We start from the raw sequence: 12,286 nt of genomic DNA on the forward strand, positions 1-12,286 counted from the left end.
CCAATATGGTGAAACCCCGTCTCTACTAAAAATACAAAACAAATAAGCCGGGCGTGGTGGCACACGCGGGTAATCCCAGCTACTCAGGAGGCTGAGGCAGGAGAATTGCTTGAACCCGGGAGCTGGAAGTTGCGGTGAGCCGAGATCCTGCCACTGCACTCCAGCCTGGGCGACAGAGGGAGACTTCGTCTCAAAAAAAAAAGAAAAGAAAAGAAAAAAGAAAGAAAAAGAAAAAGAAAAATCTAGTACCCAAGTCGAACTTCCTAAGTGGGCGGGGCTGCAGGGTGGCAGCGACTAAGAGTGGGCCTGCTTCCAAGCCCCAAGCTCCAGTCTTCCTGCAGACGTGGAAGCGGAGGAGGACCCATCGCCCTGTGCCTCTTCGGGATCGGGGCGTGCATGCACGCTGAACCAGACTGAGTGCCGCGGGCGCTGGCCAGGACCCAATGGAGGCATCACCAACTTTGACAACTTCTTCTTCGCCATGCTGACAGTCTTCCAGTGCGTCACCATGGAAGGCTGGACCGATGTGCTCTACTGGGTGAGGTGGACTGTGGGCACAGAGCTCGGAGACTGCACCTGCCTTTCCTCCCTGACACTCACGCAGGAGTGTCTGCCTACCCTGAGGGATGCATGCCTTTTCTCTCCCCAGATGCAAGATGCCATGGGGTATGAACTGCCCTGGGTGTACTTTGTGAGCCTTGTCATCTTTGGGTCCTTCTTCGTCCTCAACCTTGTGCTTGGCGTCCTGAGTGGGTGAGGGATCTAGACACTCCCTGCTTCCCACCCCTCAGCCACTGCCCGCTTCTTTGTGCCTGGCAAACTCCTAGGCATCCTTCAAAACCGATCTGAAATACTCCTTCATTCAATCATGAGCATCTATTGTATGTGAGGCACCATTTTAGGAATGGAACAAAAGACGAAAATCTCTGCCTTCCTGGTATTACATTCTGATGGGGAGAGACAGAAAGTAGCAACATATGCAATAAAATAAGTGTGTGCATTTATATATTGGCACGCACATATATGTAGTGTTTTATATGGAATGTGTACTGTGGAAAGAAAGGAAAGATAAAAGATAAGAATGGAGAGATCTTGTGATTATAAATAGGGATGTCAGGAAAGGCTGTCTTGACAAGGTGTTATTTGAGTAAAAATGTGAAAGAAGCCAGGTGCAGTGGCTCATGCCTGTAATCCCAGCACTATGGGAGGCCAAGGTGGGAGGATGGCTCGAGGTCAGAAGTTCGAGACCAGCCTGGGCAACATAGTGAGACCTCATCTCTACAAAAAATGAACAAAAATAGCTGGGCATGGTGGCGCACGCCTGTAGTCCTTGCTACTCAGGAAGCTGAGGTGGGAGGATTGCTTGAGCCCAGGAGGTCGAGGCTGTGGTGAGCTATGATCACACCACTGCACTCCACCCTGAGTGATAGAGTGAGATCCTGTCTCTGGGAAAAAGGAAAAAAAAAGAGAGATGAGGTGCACCATCTGAGGGAAAAGCATTCCAAGCAAAGAGAATGGTCAGTGCAAAGGCCCTGAGGCTAGAATGTGCTTGGCATATTCAAAGAGTAGCCAGGAGGCTAGTGTGGCTGGAGAGATGAAAGCAAGGTGTTCAGATTGGCTCCTCCCCCTAGCCCTCTATCCTCCTCCCTCAGGGAGTTCTCCAAGGAGAGAGAGAAAGCAAAAGCTCGCGGGGACTTCCAGAAGCAGCGGGAGAAGCAGCAGATGGAGGAGGACCTGCAGGGCTACCTGGACTGGATCACTCAAGCCGAAGAGCTGGACATGGAGGACCCCTCCGCCGATGGCAACCTTGGTTCTATGGCTTAAGAGGGCCGGGCGGGCCATCGTAGGCAACTCCAATCTGGTTCATTCCCTGCATGCCTTAGATGTGGTCTGCCATCCTGAGACCCACCTAGGCCTGATCTGCAACAACTCTAGCCCCAGCTCCCCCCTCCCAAATTATGGGTCAAAATGCAGAATCAAGACCAACCTCAGCTATAAAGACTCCAAATGACGCCCCTACCCTAGACATGGCTCTAACCCTGCCCCCAGTATGTCCTCCCTAATTGTCCTTTCTCTCCCTGCAGGGCCACAGCTGACCGAGCTGACCAATAGGAGGCGTGGACGTCTGCGCTGGTTCAGTCATTCCACTCGCTCCACACACTCCACCAGCAGCCATGGTGGGGGTCCAGCCAGGCTGGGGTGGGGGTGGGTAGGCAGAGGTGAAAGCCAAAGGTTGGACCTTGGGGTCTTAAGGTCCTGACCACTATCCCCACCTTGCCTACAGCCAGCCTCCCAGCCAGTGACACCGGTTCAATGACAGAGACCCAAGGCGATGAGGATGAGGAGGAGGGGGCTCTGGCCAGCTGTACACGCTGCCTGTGAGGGCCCCCAGACCCTGACCCAGCCCAGAAACCAGTCCAAACCCTGACTCCAGTCCTTTCTTTAGCCTCAAGCCTTAACCTCAGTCCTTGACTTCTGGCCCCAGTTACTGACTCCCCTTTTGCCCTTTATGACACCCACCTCCCATTCCCCCTCTTTTTCAGAAACAAGATCATGAAAACCAGGGTCTGGTGAGTTGGGAAAGTTGTGTGAATCCTTGACTCCATGACTTTGAAACCCCCCACCTCCAAGCCCTCATCACCTTTGAGACCCCCCACCTGAGTCCCCCAGGGCGGGCTTAGGTAGGTGATCTCAGCCTGTGGGCTCCCCTTCCCCCAGCCGCCGCCTCCGCCGAGCCAACCGGGTCCTTCGGGCACGCTGCCGTCGGGCTGTGAAGTCCAATGCCTGCTACTGGGCTGTACTGTTGCTCGTCTTCCTCAACACACTGACCATCGCCTCTGAGCACCACGGGCAGCCTGTGTGGCTCACCCAGATCCAGGGTACACCCCCAGCCTGCCAGTCGTCTCCCCCAGCCTCCTATTCCTTCTACCCCAGAAGCTTAAATCCAGGACCTCTAGGGTGCCTCAGCCCCCAAGACACTGCCTTTCCCCCCAAATAAATCCAGAGCCCTTAGCCTATTCCATCCCACCTTGTAGCTTACACAGGTAGAACTTTCTGTGTGCCTCAAGCTCCTTTCTCAGCACCTTTCTTTATGTGTACTGACAATTTCTTCACCACAACCTTATGCGAGTTAAATACTAAGGCACAGAACACTGAGCACCAAGGCACTGAGGGGTTAAACGACTAATCTCGGGACTCAGCTAGTGAGTGGCAGAGCCGGAATTAGAACCCAGGCAGCCTGGCTCCAGAATCCAGGCTCTTATCATCACACTGTCTGGACAAGTTCTCCACATCTACAAAATGGAGATGATAGATAATAGTATCCACTTCATGAGGCAGCGAAGAGGAGTAAATGATGTAAAGTGAAAAGTGCTTAGGACATAGCCCACCATAGAGCTAACACTTTATAAGTGTCAGCTCTTACTATTATTCATTATAATCTCAGCCCCAGCCTGAATACTGAGCACATTTCTAATCCATAGCCCACAAACCAGCCCCAATCCCAAAGAAACCCTAGACTCTAATTCTACTTGTGAATTTGGGTCTTCTGGATTCATAGTCTGGCCCCCACCCCGACTCTGCCCCACATCCCCATCTCCAAGCCCCTCAAAACTTCACCTACTCTGACCTACAAACTCACCCCAATCCCTAGCCCTAAGTTTTCCCTCAGCCAGCACCTGGCCTGATACCAGCTACCTTAGGTCACCCCATGGTCCCTAGTTACCTCCCCACATGTCACCATGGAAACTGGCCAGCCCAATCACCCCTGCCCATCTCCCCACAGAGTACGCCAACAAAGTGTTGCTCTGTCTGTTCACGGTGGAGATGCTTCTCAAGCTGTATGGTCTGGGCCCCTCTGCCTATGTCTCTTCCTTCTTCAACCGCTTTGACTGCTTCGTGGTCTGTGGGGGCATCCTGGAGACCACCTTGGTGGAGGTGGGCACCATGCAGCCCTTGGGCATCTCAGTGCTCCGATGTGTGCGCCTCCTCAGGATCTTTAAGGTCACCAGGTGTGTATCAGGGGAGGGGGAAGACTAGGTCCCCAAACACAGCCCCAACAGCCCCCACCCAAGCTCCAATGATAACTTCATCTGCTTCACCATTCATTGAGCAGACATCCATTGAGTGCCTGCTGCGTGCCAGGCACCCTGCCAAGCCCTAGGGAAACACCAGGAATCAGGCAGACACAAGTTCCTGTCTTCATCCACTGAGGAGAATGTCTACTCCATTTCCATCGCCTTCCTCAACCTCAACTCCTGCTCTAACGTTTTTCTCCAACCCCATCTCCGATTTCAATGCCATACTCATTCCCAACCCAAACCCCATCCCAAACCCCAACCACAATACCATCTCTGATCCCAAACCCCAACCACAGGTCACCTATGAGCCCATTTACAACCCTAACACCCATTCCCAATCCCAACCCCATCTCCCACCTCATCCCTAACTCCCAGCCCCATCCCTGTCACTAACCACCAACCATAATACCATCCTCATTCCCCAAACAGAACCCCCATGTCCCTGACCCCTACCTATCACCCTATCTTCAACTGCAACTCCATTTCCATTCTCAGCCCCAGTCTCATCCCATCCCCTCCTCTATCCCAGCCCTCAACCACAACTTGTCCTTAACTCCATCTCCAACCCCAAATACATCACAACCCCATCCCCAACACCAGGCCCAGTCCCAACCTGAAGCCCAATTCTAGCTTCACCAACTTCCATTAAACCTCCATCCTAGGCTGGGTGCGGTGGCTCACGCCTGTAATCCCAGCACTTTGGGAGGCTGAGGCGAGTGGATCACGAGGTCAGGAGTTCAAGACCAGCCTGGCCAAAGTAGTGAAACCCCATCTCTACTAAAAATACAAAAAAATTAGCCGGGCGTGGTGGCACGTGCCTATAGTCCCAGCTACTTGGGAGGCTGAGGCAGGAGAATCGCTTGAACTCAGAAGGTAGAGGTTGCAGTGAGCTGAGATTGTGCCACTGTACTCCAGCTTGGGCAAGAGTGAGACTTCATCTCAAAAAAAAAAAAAAAAAGAAAAAGGAAAAAGAGAAAAAAACCCTCCATAGTAACCTTATCTCCCAATCTCCCATTACACCCCAACACCAACTCTAACACCAAACTCTCAACTTTCCCCTACTTCTTTACTTTTTTTTTTTTTTTTTAGACGGAGTCTCGCTCTGTCGCCCAGGCTGGAGTGCAGTGGTGTGATCTTGACTCACTGCAAGCTCCACCTCCCGGGTTCATGACATTCTCCTGCCTCAGACTCCCGAATAGCTGGGACTACAGGCGCCCAGCACCACACCCGGCTAATTTTTTTTTTTTTTTTTTTTTTGTATTTTTAGTAGAGATGGGGTTTCAGCATGTTAGCCAGGATGGTATCGATCTCTTGACCTCATGATCTGCCCACCTCGGCCTCCCAAAATGCTGGGATTACAGGCATGAGCCACCGTGCCCAGCCTCCCCCACTTCTTACTCTCATCTCACCCCAACTCCAAAATCAGTTCTCACCCTGACACCAAAGCTATTTGAGCCGAACCTTCCCAGGTGCATCCCAAGCTGGAGCCCTGCCCCGGCTCCTGATGCTCCAGCCACATCCAGTGGACATGGCATCAACCCTTCCGCCTCCCATTTCTGTTGCAGACACTGGGCATCTCTGAGCAATCTGGTGGCATCCCTGCTCAATTCAATGAAATCCATCGCATCCTTGCTGCTGCTTCTCTTCCTCTTCATCATTATCTTCTCCCTGCTTGGCATGCAGCTGTTTGGGGGCAAGTTCAACTTTGACCAGACCCACACCAAGCGAAGCACCTTTGACACGTTCCCCCAGGCCCTCCTCACTGTCTTTCAGGTGGGATCTGGAGACCATGGGATGGGTGGGTCGGGGAGACCCTGGAGTTGGAGGGGGTCCAAGAGCTCCATGGTGACTTTCCACCCCCAGATCCTGACAGGTGAGGACTGGAATGTGGTCATGTATGATGGTATCATGGCATACGGTGGTCCCTTCTTCCCAGGAATGCTGGTGTGCATCTATTTCATCATTCTCTTCATCTGTGGCAACTGTATCCTTGGAGCTTTGTGGGGCTGGATGATGGTGGAGTGGGGGTGGGTAGGGGGACCTGGGTGGTCTACAGGCAGGGTGCTTCTCCATCCTTTGCAGCCTAAGCTCATCCCAGACATCCTGTTGAACGTGTTTCTTGCCATTGCTGTGGACAACCTGGCCAGTGGAGATGCAGGCACTGCCAAGGACAAGGGCGGGTGAGATCTGGCTCCACCCCTAACACAGTCTCTCTCTGGAATCCCTAACTGGGAACCCCTCAGACACCCCCACCACCAGAGATGCCTCTAGACACCCTGGTAATCCCCATCTCCAGATACCATCTGCCAGTCCTCATTCATTCAACATGCATCTATTGAGTGCCTACTGTGTGCCAGGTCCTGTTCTAGATGCTAAGGAGACAACAGGGGTCAAGGCAGACAGAGTCCTCACCTTCATGGAACTAACATTCTAGTTGAGGAAGGCAAGAAAAATATAAACAAATGAATATATAATATATGTTAATAATATGTAATAAAGAGAAATAAAACAGAATGAAAGGACAGCAAGAAATGAAGATTGCTCTTTGGGGTTAAGGTTGGCAAGGAAGGTCTCTATGAGGAAGTGACATTTCACCAGAGACTTGAATGAAGTGCAGGAGTGAGCCATGCAAATATCTGGGGGAAGAGTATTCAAAAGGGGAGTGGCAAGTGCAAAGGTCCTGGGGTGCTAATGTTCTTAGCACTTTTTTTTTCTTTTTTTCTGAGATGGAGTTTTGCTCTTGTCACCCAGGCTGGAGTGCAGTGGTGCCATCTCAGCTCACTGCAACCTCCGCTTCCCAGGTTCAAGCAATTCTCCTGCCTCGACCTCCTGAGTAGCTGGGATTACAGACGTACACCACCACACACAGCTAATTTTTTTTTATTTTTTGTATTTTTAGTAGAGACAGGGTTTCACCATGTTGGCAAGGCTGGTCTTGAACTCCTAACCTCAGGTGATCCACCCGCCTCAGCTTCCCAAAGTGCTGAGATTACAGGCATGAGCCACCGCACCTGGCCGCATTCTTAGCACTTTCAAAAAAAATACCAGCGATGCCCGGGTGCAGTGGCTCACACCTGTAATCCCAGCATTTCGGGAGGCTGAGGAGGGTGGATCACCTAAGGTTAGGAGTTCGAGGCCAGCCTGGCCAACACGGTGAAACCCAGTCTCTACTAAAAATACAAAACAAAATTAGTTAGACAAGCTCGCTTGAACCCAGGAGGTGGAGGTTGCAGTGAGTCAATATCACACCACTGCCCTCTAGCCTGAGCAATAGAGTGAGACTCCATCTCAAAAAAATAAAAATAAAAACAGTGAGGCTGGAATGGAGTGAGGAAGGAGGAGCGTGGTATGGAGTGAAGGTCAGTGGAGGAAATGGGGGGCCAGATTGAGGGCATTCTGGGCCAGGGTGAGGACTGTAGTTTTTCCTGAATTAAGGAGCCGTGGGAGGGTTGTGGGCAGAGTTGGGATGTCCCAGACAGGGTTTAACAGGCTCCCTCTGGCTGCTTTGAGAACAGACTGTTGGGACGGGCAATGGGGAAGAGCGAAGCAAGAAGGTTCTATGGGACTCAAGAAAGGTCTGTTCTAACTGTATCGATCCCCCTTTGCCCATCTGCAGCAATCACCCCTATTTCCTCGCACAGGGAGAAGACCAGTGAGAAGGACCTCCCACCGGAGAATGAAGGCCTGGTGAGTTAGATGCCTGGGCACTGTCTACACCTCCTACTCCCACCACTACCTGTCTATGTGTGCATGTCTGGTTTTTTGTTGTTGTTGTTTTATTTTTTATTTATTTTTTATTTTTTGGAGACGGAGTCTCGCTGTGTCGCCCAGGCTGGAGTGCAGTGGCCGGATCTCAGCTCACTGCAAGCTCCGCCTCCCGGGTTTACGCCATTCTCCTGCCTCAGCCTCCCGAGTAGCTGGGACTACAGGCGCCCGCCACCTCGCCCGGCTAGTTTTTTGTATTTTTTAGTAGAGACGGGGTTTCACTGTGTTAGCCAAGATGGTCTCGATCTCCTGACCTCGTGATCCGCCCGTCTCGGCCTCTCAAAGTGCTGGGATTACAGGCTTGAGCCACCGCGCCCGGCCTGTTGTTTTATTTTGAGACAGAGTCTCACTCTGTCGCCCAGGCTAGAGTGCAGTGGTACCATCTCGGTTCACTGCAACCTCTGCCTCCTGGGTCCAACAGATTCTCCTGCCTCAACCTCCTGAGTAGCTGGAATTTACAGGCGAGCGCCACCACACCCGGCTAATTTTTGTTATTTTTGAAAGAGACAGGGTTTCACCATGTTGGCCAGGCTGGTCTCGAACTCACTGACCTCAAGTGGTCCACCTGCCTCAGCCTCCCAAAGTGCTGGGATTACAGGCATGAGCCACTGCGCCCAGCCATGTGCATGTCTTTAACCTTCATCCTCTGCCTATTCATTCCCCTATTATTGCATTTCTTCCATGCTTCCCCTGTGTCCATTCCCTGTGTCTCCCTCACCATTGATGACCCCCGTCTTCCTGTCCTCAGGTGCCTGGTGTGGAGAAAGAGGAAGAGGAGGGTACAAGGAGGGAAGGAGCAGGCAAGTAGGCAGGGCCAGGTGGAGCAGGTGTGGGACCCTGGGGACAGAGCTCAGGCAGACAGCTCCTGACCCCTGAAACCCTTCTCTCCAGAGATCGGCCTTTTCCGAGATCATCCTGAAAATAACAGACTTGGTATGTGGTCAGCAACGTTTGGGAACATTGAGGTTAAAGAAGAGAAATGCAGCTTAGGCAACATAGCAAGACCCCATCTCTTAAAAAAAAATAATAATAATTAGCCAGGCATGATGATGCAAGCCTGTAGTCCCAGCTACTCGGGAGGCTAAAGTAGGAGAGTTGCTTGAGCACGGGAGTTCAAGGTTGCAGTGAGCCATGATGGCACCACTGAAGTCCAACCTGGGGGAGCAGAGTGAGACTCTGTCTCTAAAGAAAAGTAAGAAGAAGAGAAACACGTTTTGTTTACTGCTGAACTTCTCAGAGCCTTTATTATAAAATAGTCTGTGTACACAACATTCATTCAACACACATTTACTGAGCTCCTACTGTGTCCCAGGCACTGTTCTAAGTGCTGTGGACATAGCAGCGTACAAAACAGACTAAAATACCTTCCTGGAGGAGCTGACATTCTAGCAGGGAAATGGGAAGAATTGGCCATGTGGCAAACACTCTTCTGGGTGTTTTACATCAACTTGCTCAATTAATTTTCTTTTTTGCTTTTCTCTGGTGCCAGACATGGAGGAGGAGGAGGAAGAAGAAGAGGAAGAAGAGGAAGAAGGTGCAGGCGGTGTGGAACTCCTGCAGGAAGTTGTACCCAAGGAGAAGGTGGTACCCATCCCTGAGGGCAGCGCCTTCTTCTGCCTCAGCCAAACCAACCCGTGAGTGCTGGAAGTGGCAGGGGGTAAGGCAGGAGGGGCTAGGGCAGGTGGAGGACCATGGAGCAGCCAAGGTGGGAGTGGGGGCATGGGTGTTGCATCAGGGCCAGAGCTGTATCCCTTGGAATCCCTGATCAGTTCTGTGGTCCTGAGTTCTGACCATGGCCCACTCCCTCTCCACAGGCTGAGGAAGGGCTGCCACACCCTCATCCACCATCATGTCTTCACCAATCTTATCCTGGTGTTCATCATCCTCAGCAGTGTGTCCCTGGCCGCTGAGGACCCCATCCGAGCCCACTCCTTCCGCAACCACGTGAGCCTTTGGCTGGGAGATAGGAACTGAGGGGACACTCCTAGGGGTGTCCTCGTGGGCGCAAGCTGGGGCAGGGTGGAGATAAGGAGAAGAGCCCTAGGTGAGCCTAGAGAGAGGCTCGTTAATGGCAGCTGATGCAGTACCAGCCTTTACGGTGTGTGCAACACACGGGGAAGCACCAGGGGCGAGATCAATATTTGACTGAGGAGGAAGCTGTGCTCAGAGAGGTTAAGCAGGCCAAGGGTGCCCATGTAGCTGGGTAGAGGCAGAAGAGTCCAAATTTAAACCCTAATCTTTCTGATGGCCAAGCCTTTTGAGAAGTCACCTAGGATCCCCCTCAGTCGTGACTCAGTGGCTCCCCGCTCTTTCTCACACCCCAGATTCTGGGTTACTTCGATTATGCCTTCACCTCCATTTTCACTGTGGAGATTCTACTAAAGGTGACTAATGGGACTCCAGTTCTACCCTCAGTTGCCCCAGCACTCTCCCCACCGGTCCTTGCAGCCCACCTCTCCTGTCCCCATCCCCACCTCCCCCAACCCCCACCACCTCCAGGTCTGGAGTCTAGCCTCATGTCCCGTCCCCAGATGACAGTGTTTGGGGCCTTCCTGCACCGCGGCTCCTTCTGCCGTAGCTGGTTTAATATGTTGGATCTGCTGGTGGTCAGTGTGTCCCTCATCTCCTTTGGGATCCAGTAAGTGACAGCTCCCCAGCCCACCCTATTCCTCTCACAGCCGGGGCCCAGCCAGGGCCAATGCCTGAGGATTGCCCCTTCCCCAGCTCCAGTGCCATCTCAGTGGTGAAGATTCTGCGAGTACTTCGAGTACTGCGGCCCCTCCGAGCCATCAACAGGGCCAAGGGACTCAAGGTAATCCCACCGCACCCAAACCCACAGGACCCAGGCCCTGCCCTGCCCCTGGGGCCAGGATCACTGATCAGACTGACCATTTCCCCTGATGCGTGACCATACAGCCTGGACCTGACACATAAATACACATCCCTGACCACTAGCCATGTGGCCTGACCCGTGTTCCTTCCAAGTGACCATATGTTTCTACCAGTGGCCACATTTCTCAGACCCAGCTCCCTGACAGGTGGCCACAGATCCCCACCCGGCAAACACCTATTCCTGGTGGGTGCCCACACATCTCTAGCCCCTAACACTGCCTTTTGAACACATGTTGCTAACCATACATCTCTGACCCATCACCACATGTCCCCAGCCCAAGTCCCTGAGCTGCATCCAGAGTCCCTGCCTCATGACCACTGTGGCCTGTAGTGTTCAGTAGCCATATGCTTGGGTGCCCGCAGCATGTGGTGCAGTGTGTATTTGTGGCCATCCGGACCATCGGGAACATCATGATTGTCACCACACTACTGCAATTTATGTTCGCCTGCATCGGGGTGCAGCTCTTCAAGGTGGGGCAAACACTGAAGGGAATGCCAGGCAGGGGTCCGGGCGGGAGCGTGATGAAGGGTGAACCTATATGACAGACATCCTCCCTACAGGGGAAATTCTACACCTGCACGGACGAGGCCAAACACACCCCTCAAGAATGCAAGTGAGTGCCCAAGGCCCTGCCCTCCACGGAGCTCAAGACCCCTCCCAAAGACTATACAGCCCCTAGATCTCACCAAGGCCCAAAGATATAGTCCCAGAATTGTCCCAAGAACTGCAGAGGCCCTCAGATCTCACCAAGTCTTCGGAGGTCCCCCGATACCTCCCCCAAATCCCTCTCCACATTCCCCAAGTGACCTACATTCCACTCCAGACCCTTAGCAATCACCACCCCCACCCTGAGCCCCCAGCTTCCATCTTGAGACTCCTGTAGAGGGTAGTTAAAAGCCTGGGCTGTGAAGTCAGACATTACTGGTTCAAATCCACTTCATGAGACTTAGTTACATTTCTTAAACTTACTCAGTTCCATTTCACTCAACTGAAAAACAGGGCTATCTCACAAGGCTCTTGTGAAGAGTAAATGAGCTACTACATGGAAAATGTACTTTGTACAATGTAAAGTTGCTAAACAGAAAACCTAGCTTGGGCTGGGCGCTGTGGCTCACGCCTGTAATCCCAGCACTTTGGGAAGTTGAGGCAGGCAGATCACCTGAGGTTGGGAGTTTGACACCATACTAGCCAATGTGGTGAAACCCCATCTCTACTAAAAATACAAAAATTAGCTGGGCTTGATGTTGTGCGCCTGTAATCCCAGCTACTCGGGAAGATGAGGAGGGAGAATCGCTTGAACCCGGGAGGCAGAGGTTGCAGTGAGCCGAGATCATGCCACTGCACTCCAGCCTGGGTGGAGTCTTTTTTGAGACTCTGTCTCAAAAAAAGAAAAGAAAAGAAAAGAAAATCTAGCTCAGTGCCTGGCATACAGTTAGTGCTAATAAACGTTGGCTATTATTTGTTTTACTTTTTCCTGGCAGGCGATGATGAGAATAATGGTGATGATGAAATGATGCCAACTATGTGCCAGACACTAGTCTCATGTCTT

General features: G+C 52.1%; 1 protein-coding gene across 1 annotated transcript in view; it reads left to right on the forward strand.

The window, feature by feature from the left end:
- Positions 1-12,286, forward strand: part of CACNA1F (calcium voltage-gated channel subunit alpha1 F) — a 29,219-nt gene that overhangs the window by 4,881 nt on the left and 12,052 nt on the right. The window contains exons 7-26 of the mRNA XM_025371622.1: positions 342-538; positions 650-753; positions 1,653-1,810; positions 2,085-2,177; positions 2,285-2,378; positions 2,544-2,570; positions 2,719-2,879; positions 3,785-4,010; positions 5,645-5,852; positions 5,943-6,063; positions 6,178-6,259; positions 7,721-7,766; positions 8,593-8,644; positions 9,334-9,478; positions 9,659-9,788; positions 10,169-10,228; positions 10,376-10,482; positions 10,569-10,656; positions 11,100-11,207; positions 11,298-11,350. Of these exons, the coding sequence (XP_025227407.1) occupies positions 342-538; positions 650-753; positions 1,653-1,810; positions 2,085-2,177; positions 2,285-2,378; positions 2,544-2,570; positions 2,719-2,879; positions 3,785-4,010; positions 5,645-5,852; positions 5,943-6,063; positions 6,178-6,259; positions 7,721-7,766; positions 8,593-8,644; positions 9,334-9,478; positions 9,659-9,788; positions 10,169-10,228; positions 10,376-10,482; positions 10,569-10,656; positions 11,100-11,207; positions 11,298-11,350 (2,260 nt within the window). The remainder of the gene's footprint in view (positions 1-341; positions 539-649; positions 754-1,652; positions 1,811-2,084; positions 2,178-2,284; positions 2,379-2,543; positions 2,571-2,718; positions 2,880-3,784; positions 4,011-5,644; positions 5,853-5,942; positions 6,064-6,177; positions 6,260-7,720; positions 7,767-8,592; positions 8,645-9,333; positions 9,479-9,658; positions 9,789-10,168; positions 10,229-10,375; positions 10,483-10,568; positions 10,657-11,099; positions 11,208-11,297; positions 11,351-12,286) is intronic.

This window comes from Theropithecus gelada, chromosome X (genome assembly GCF_003255815.1).
Source record: "Theropithecus gelada isolate Dixy chromosome X, Tgel_1.0, whole genome shotgun sequence".
Classification (NCBI taxonomy): domain Eukaryota; kingdom Metazoa; phylum Chordata; class Mammalia; order Primates; family Cercopithecidae; genus Theropithecus; species Theropithecus gelada.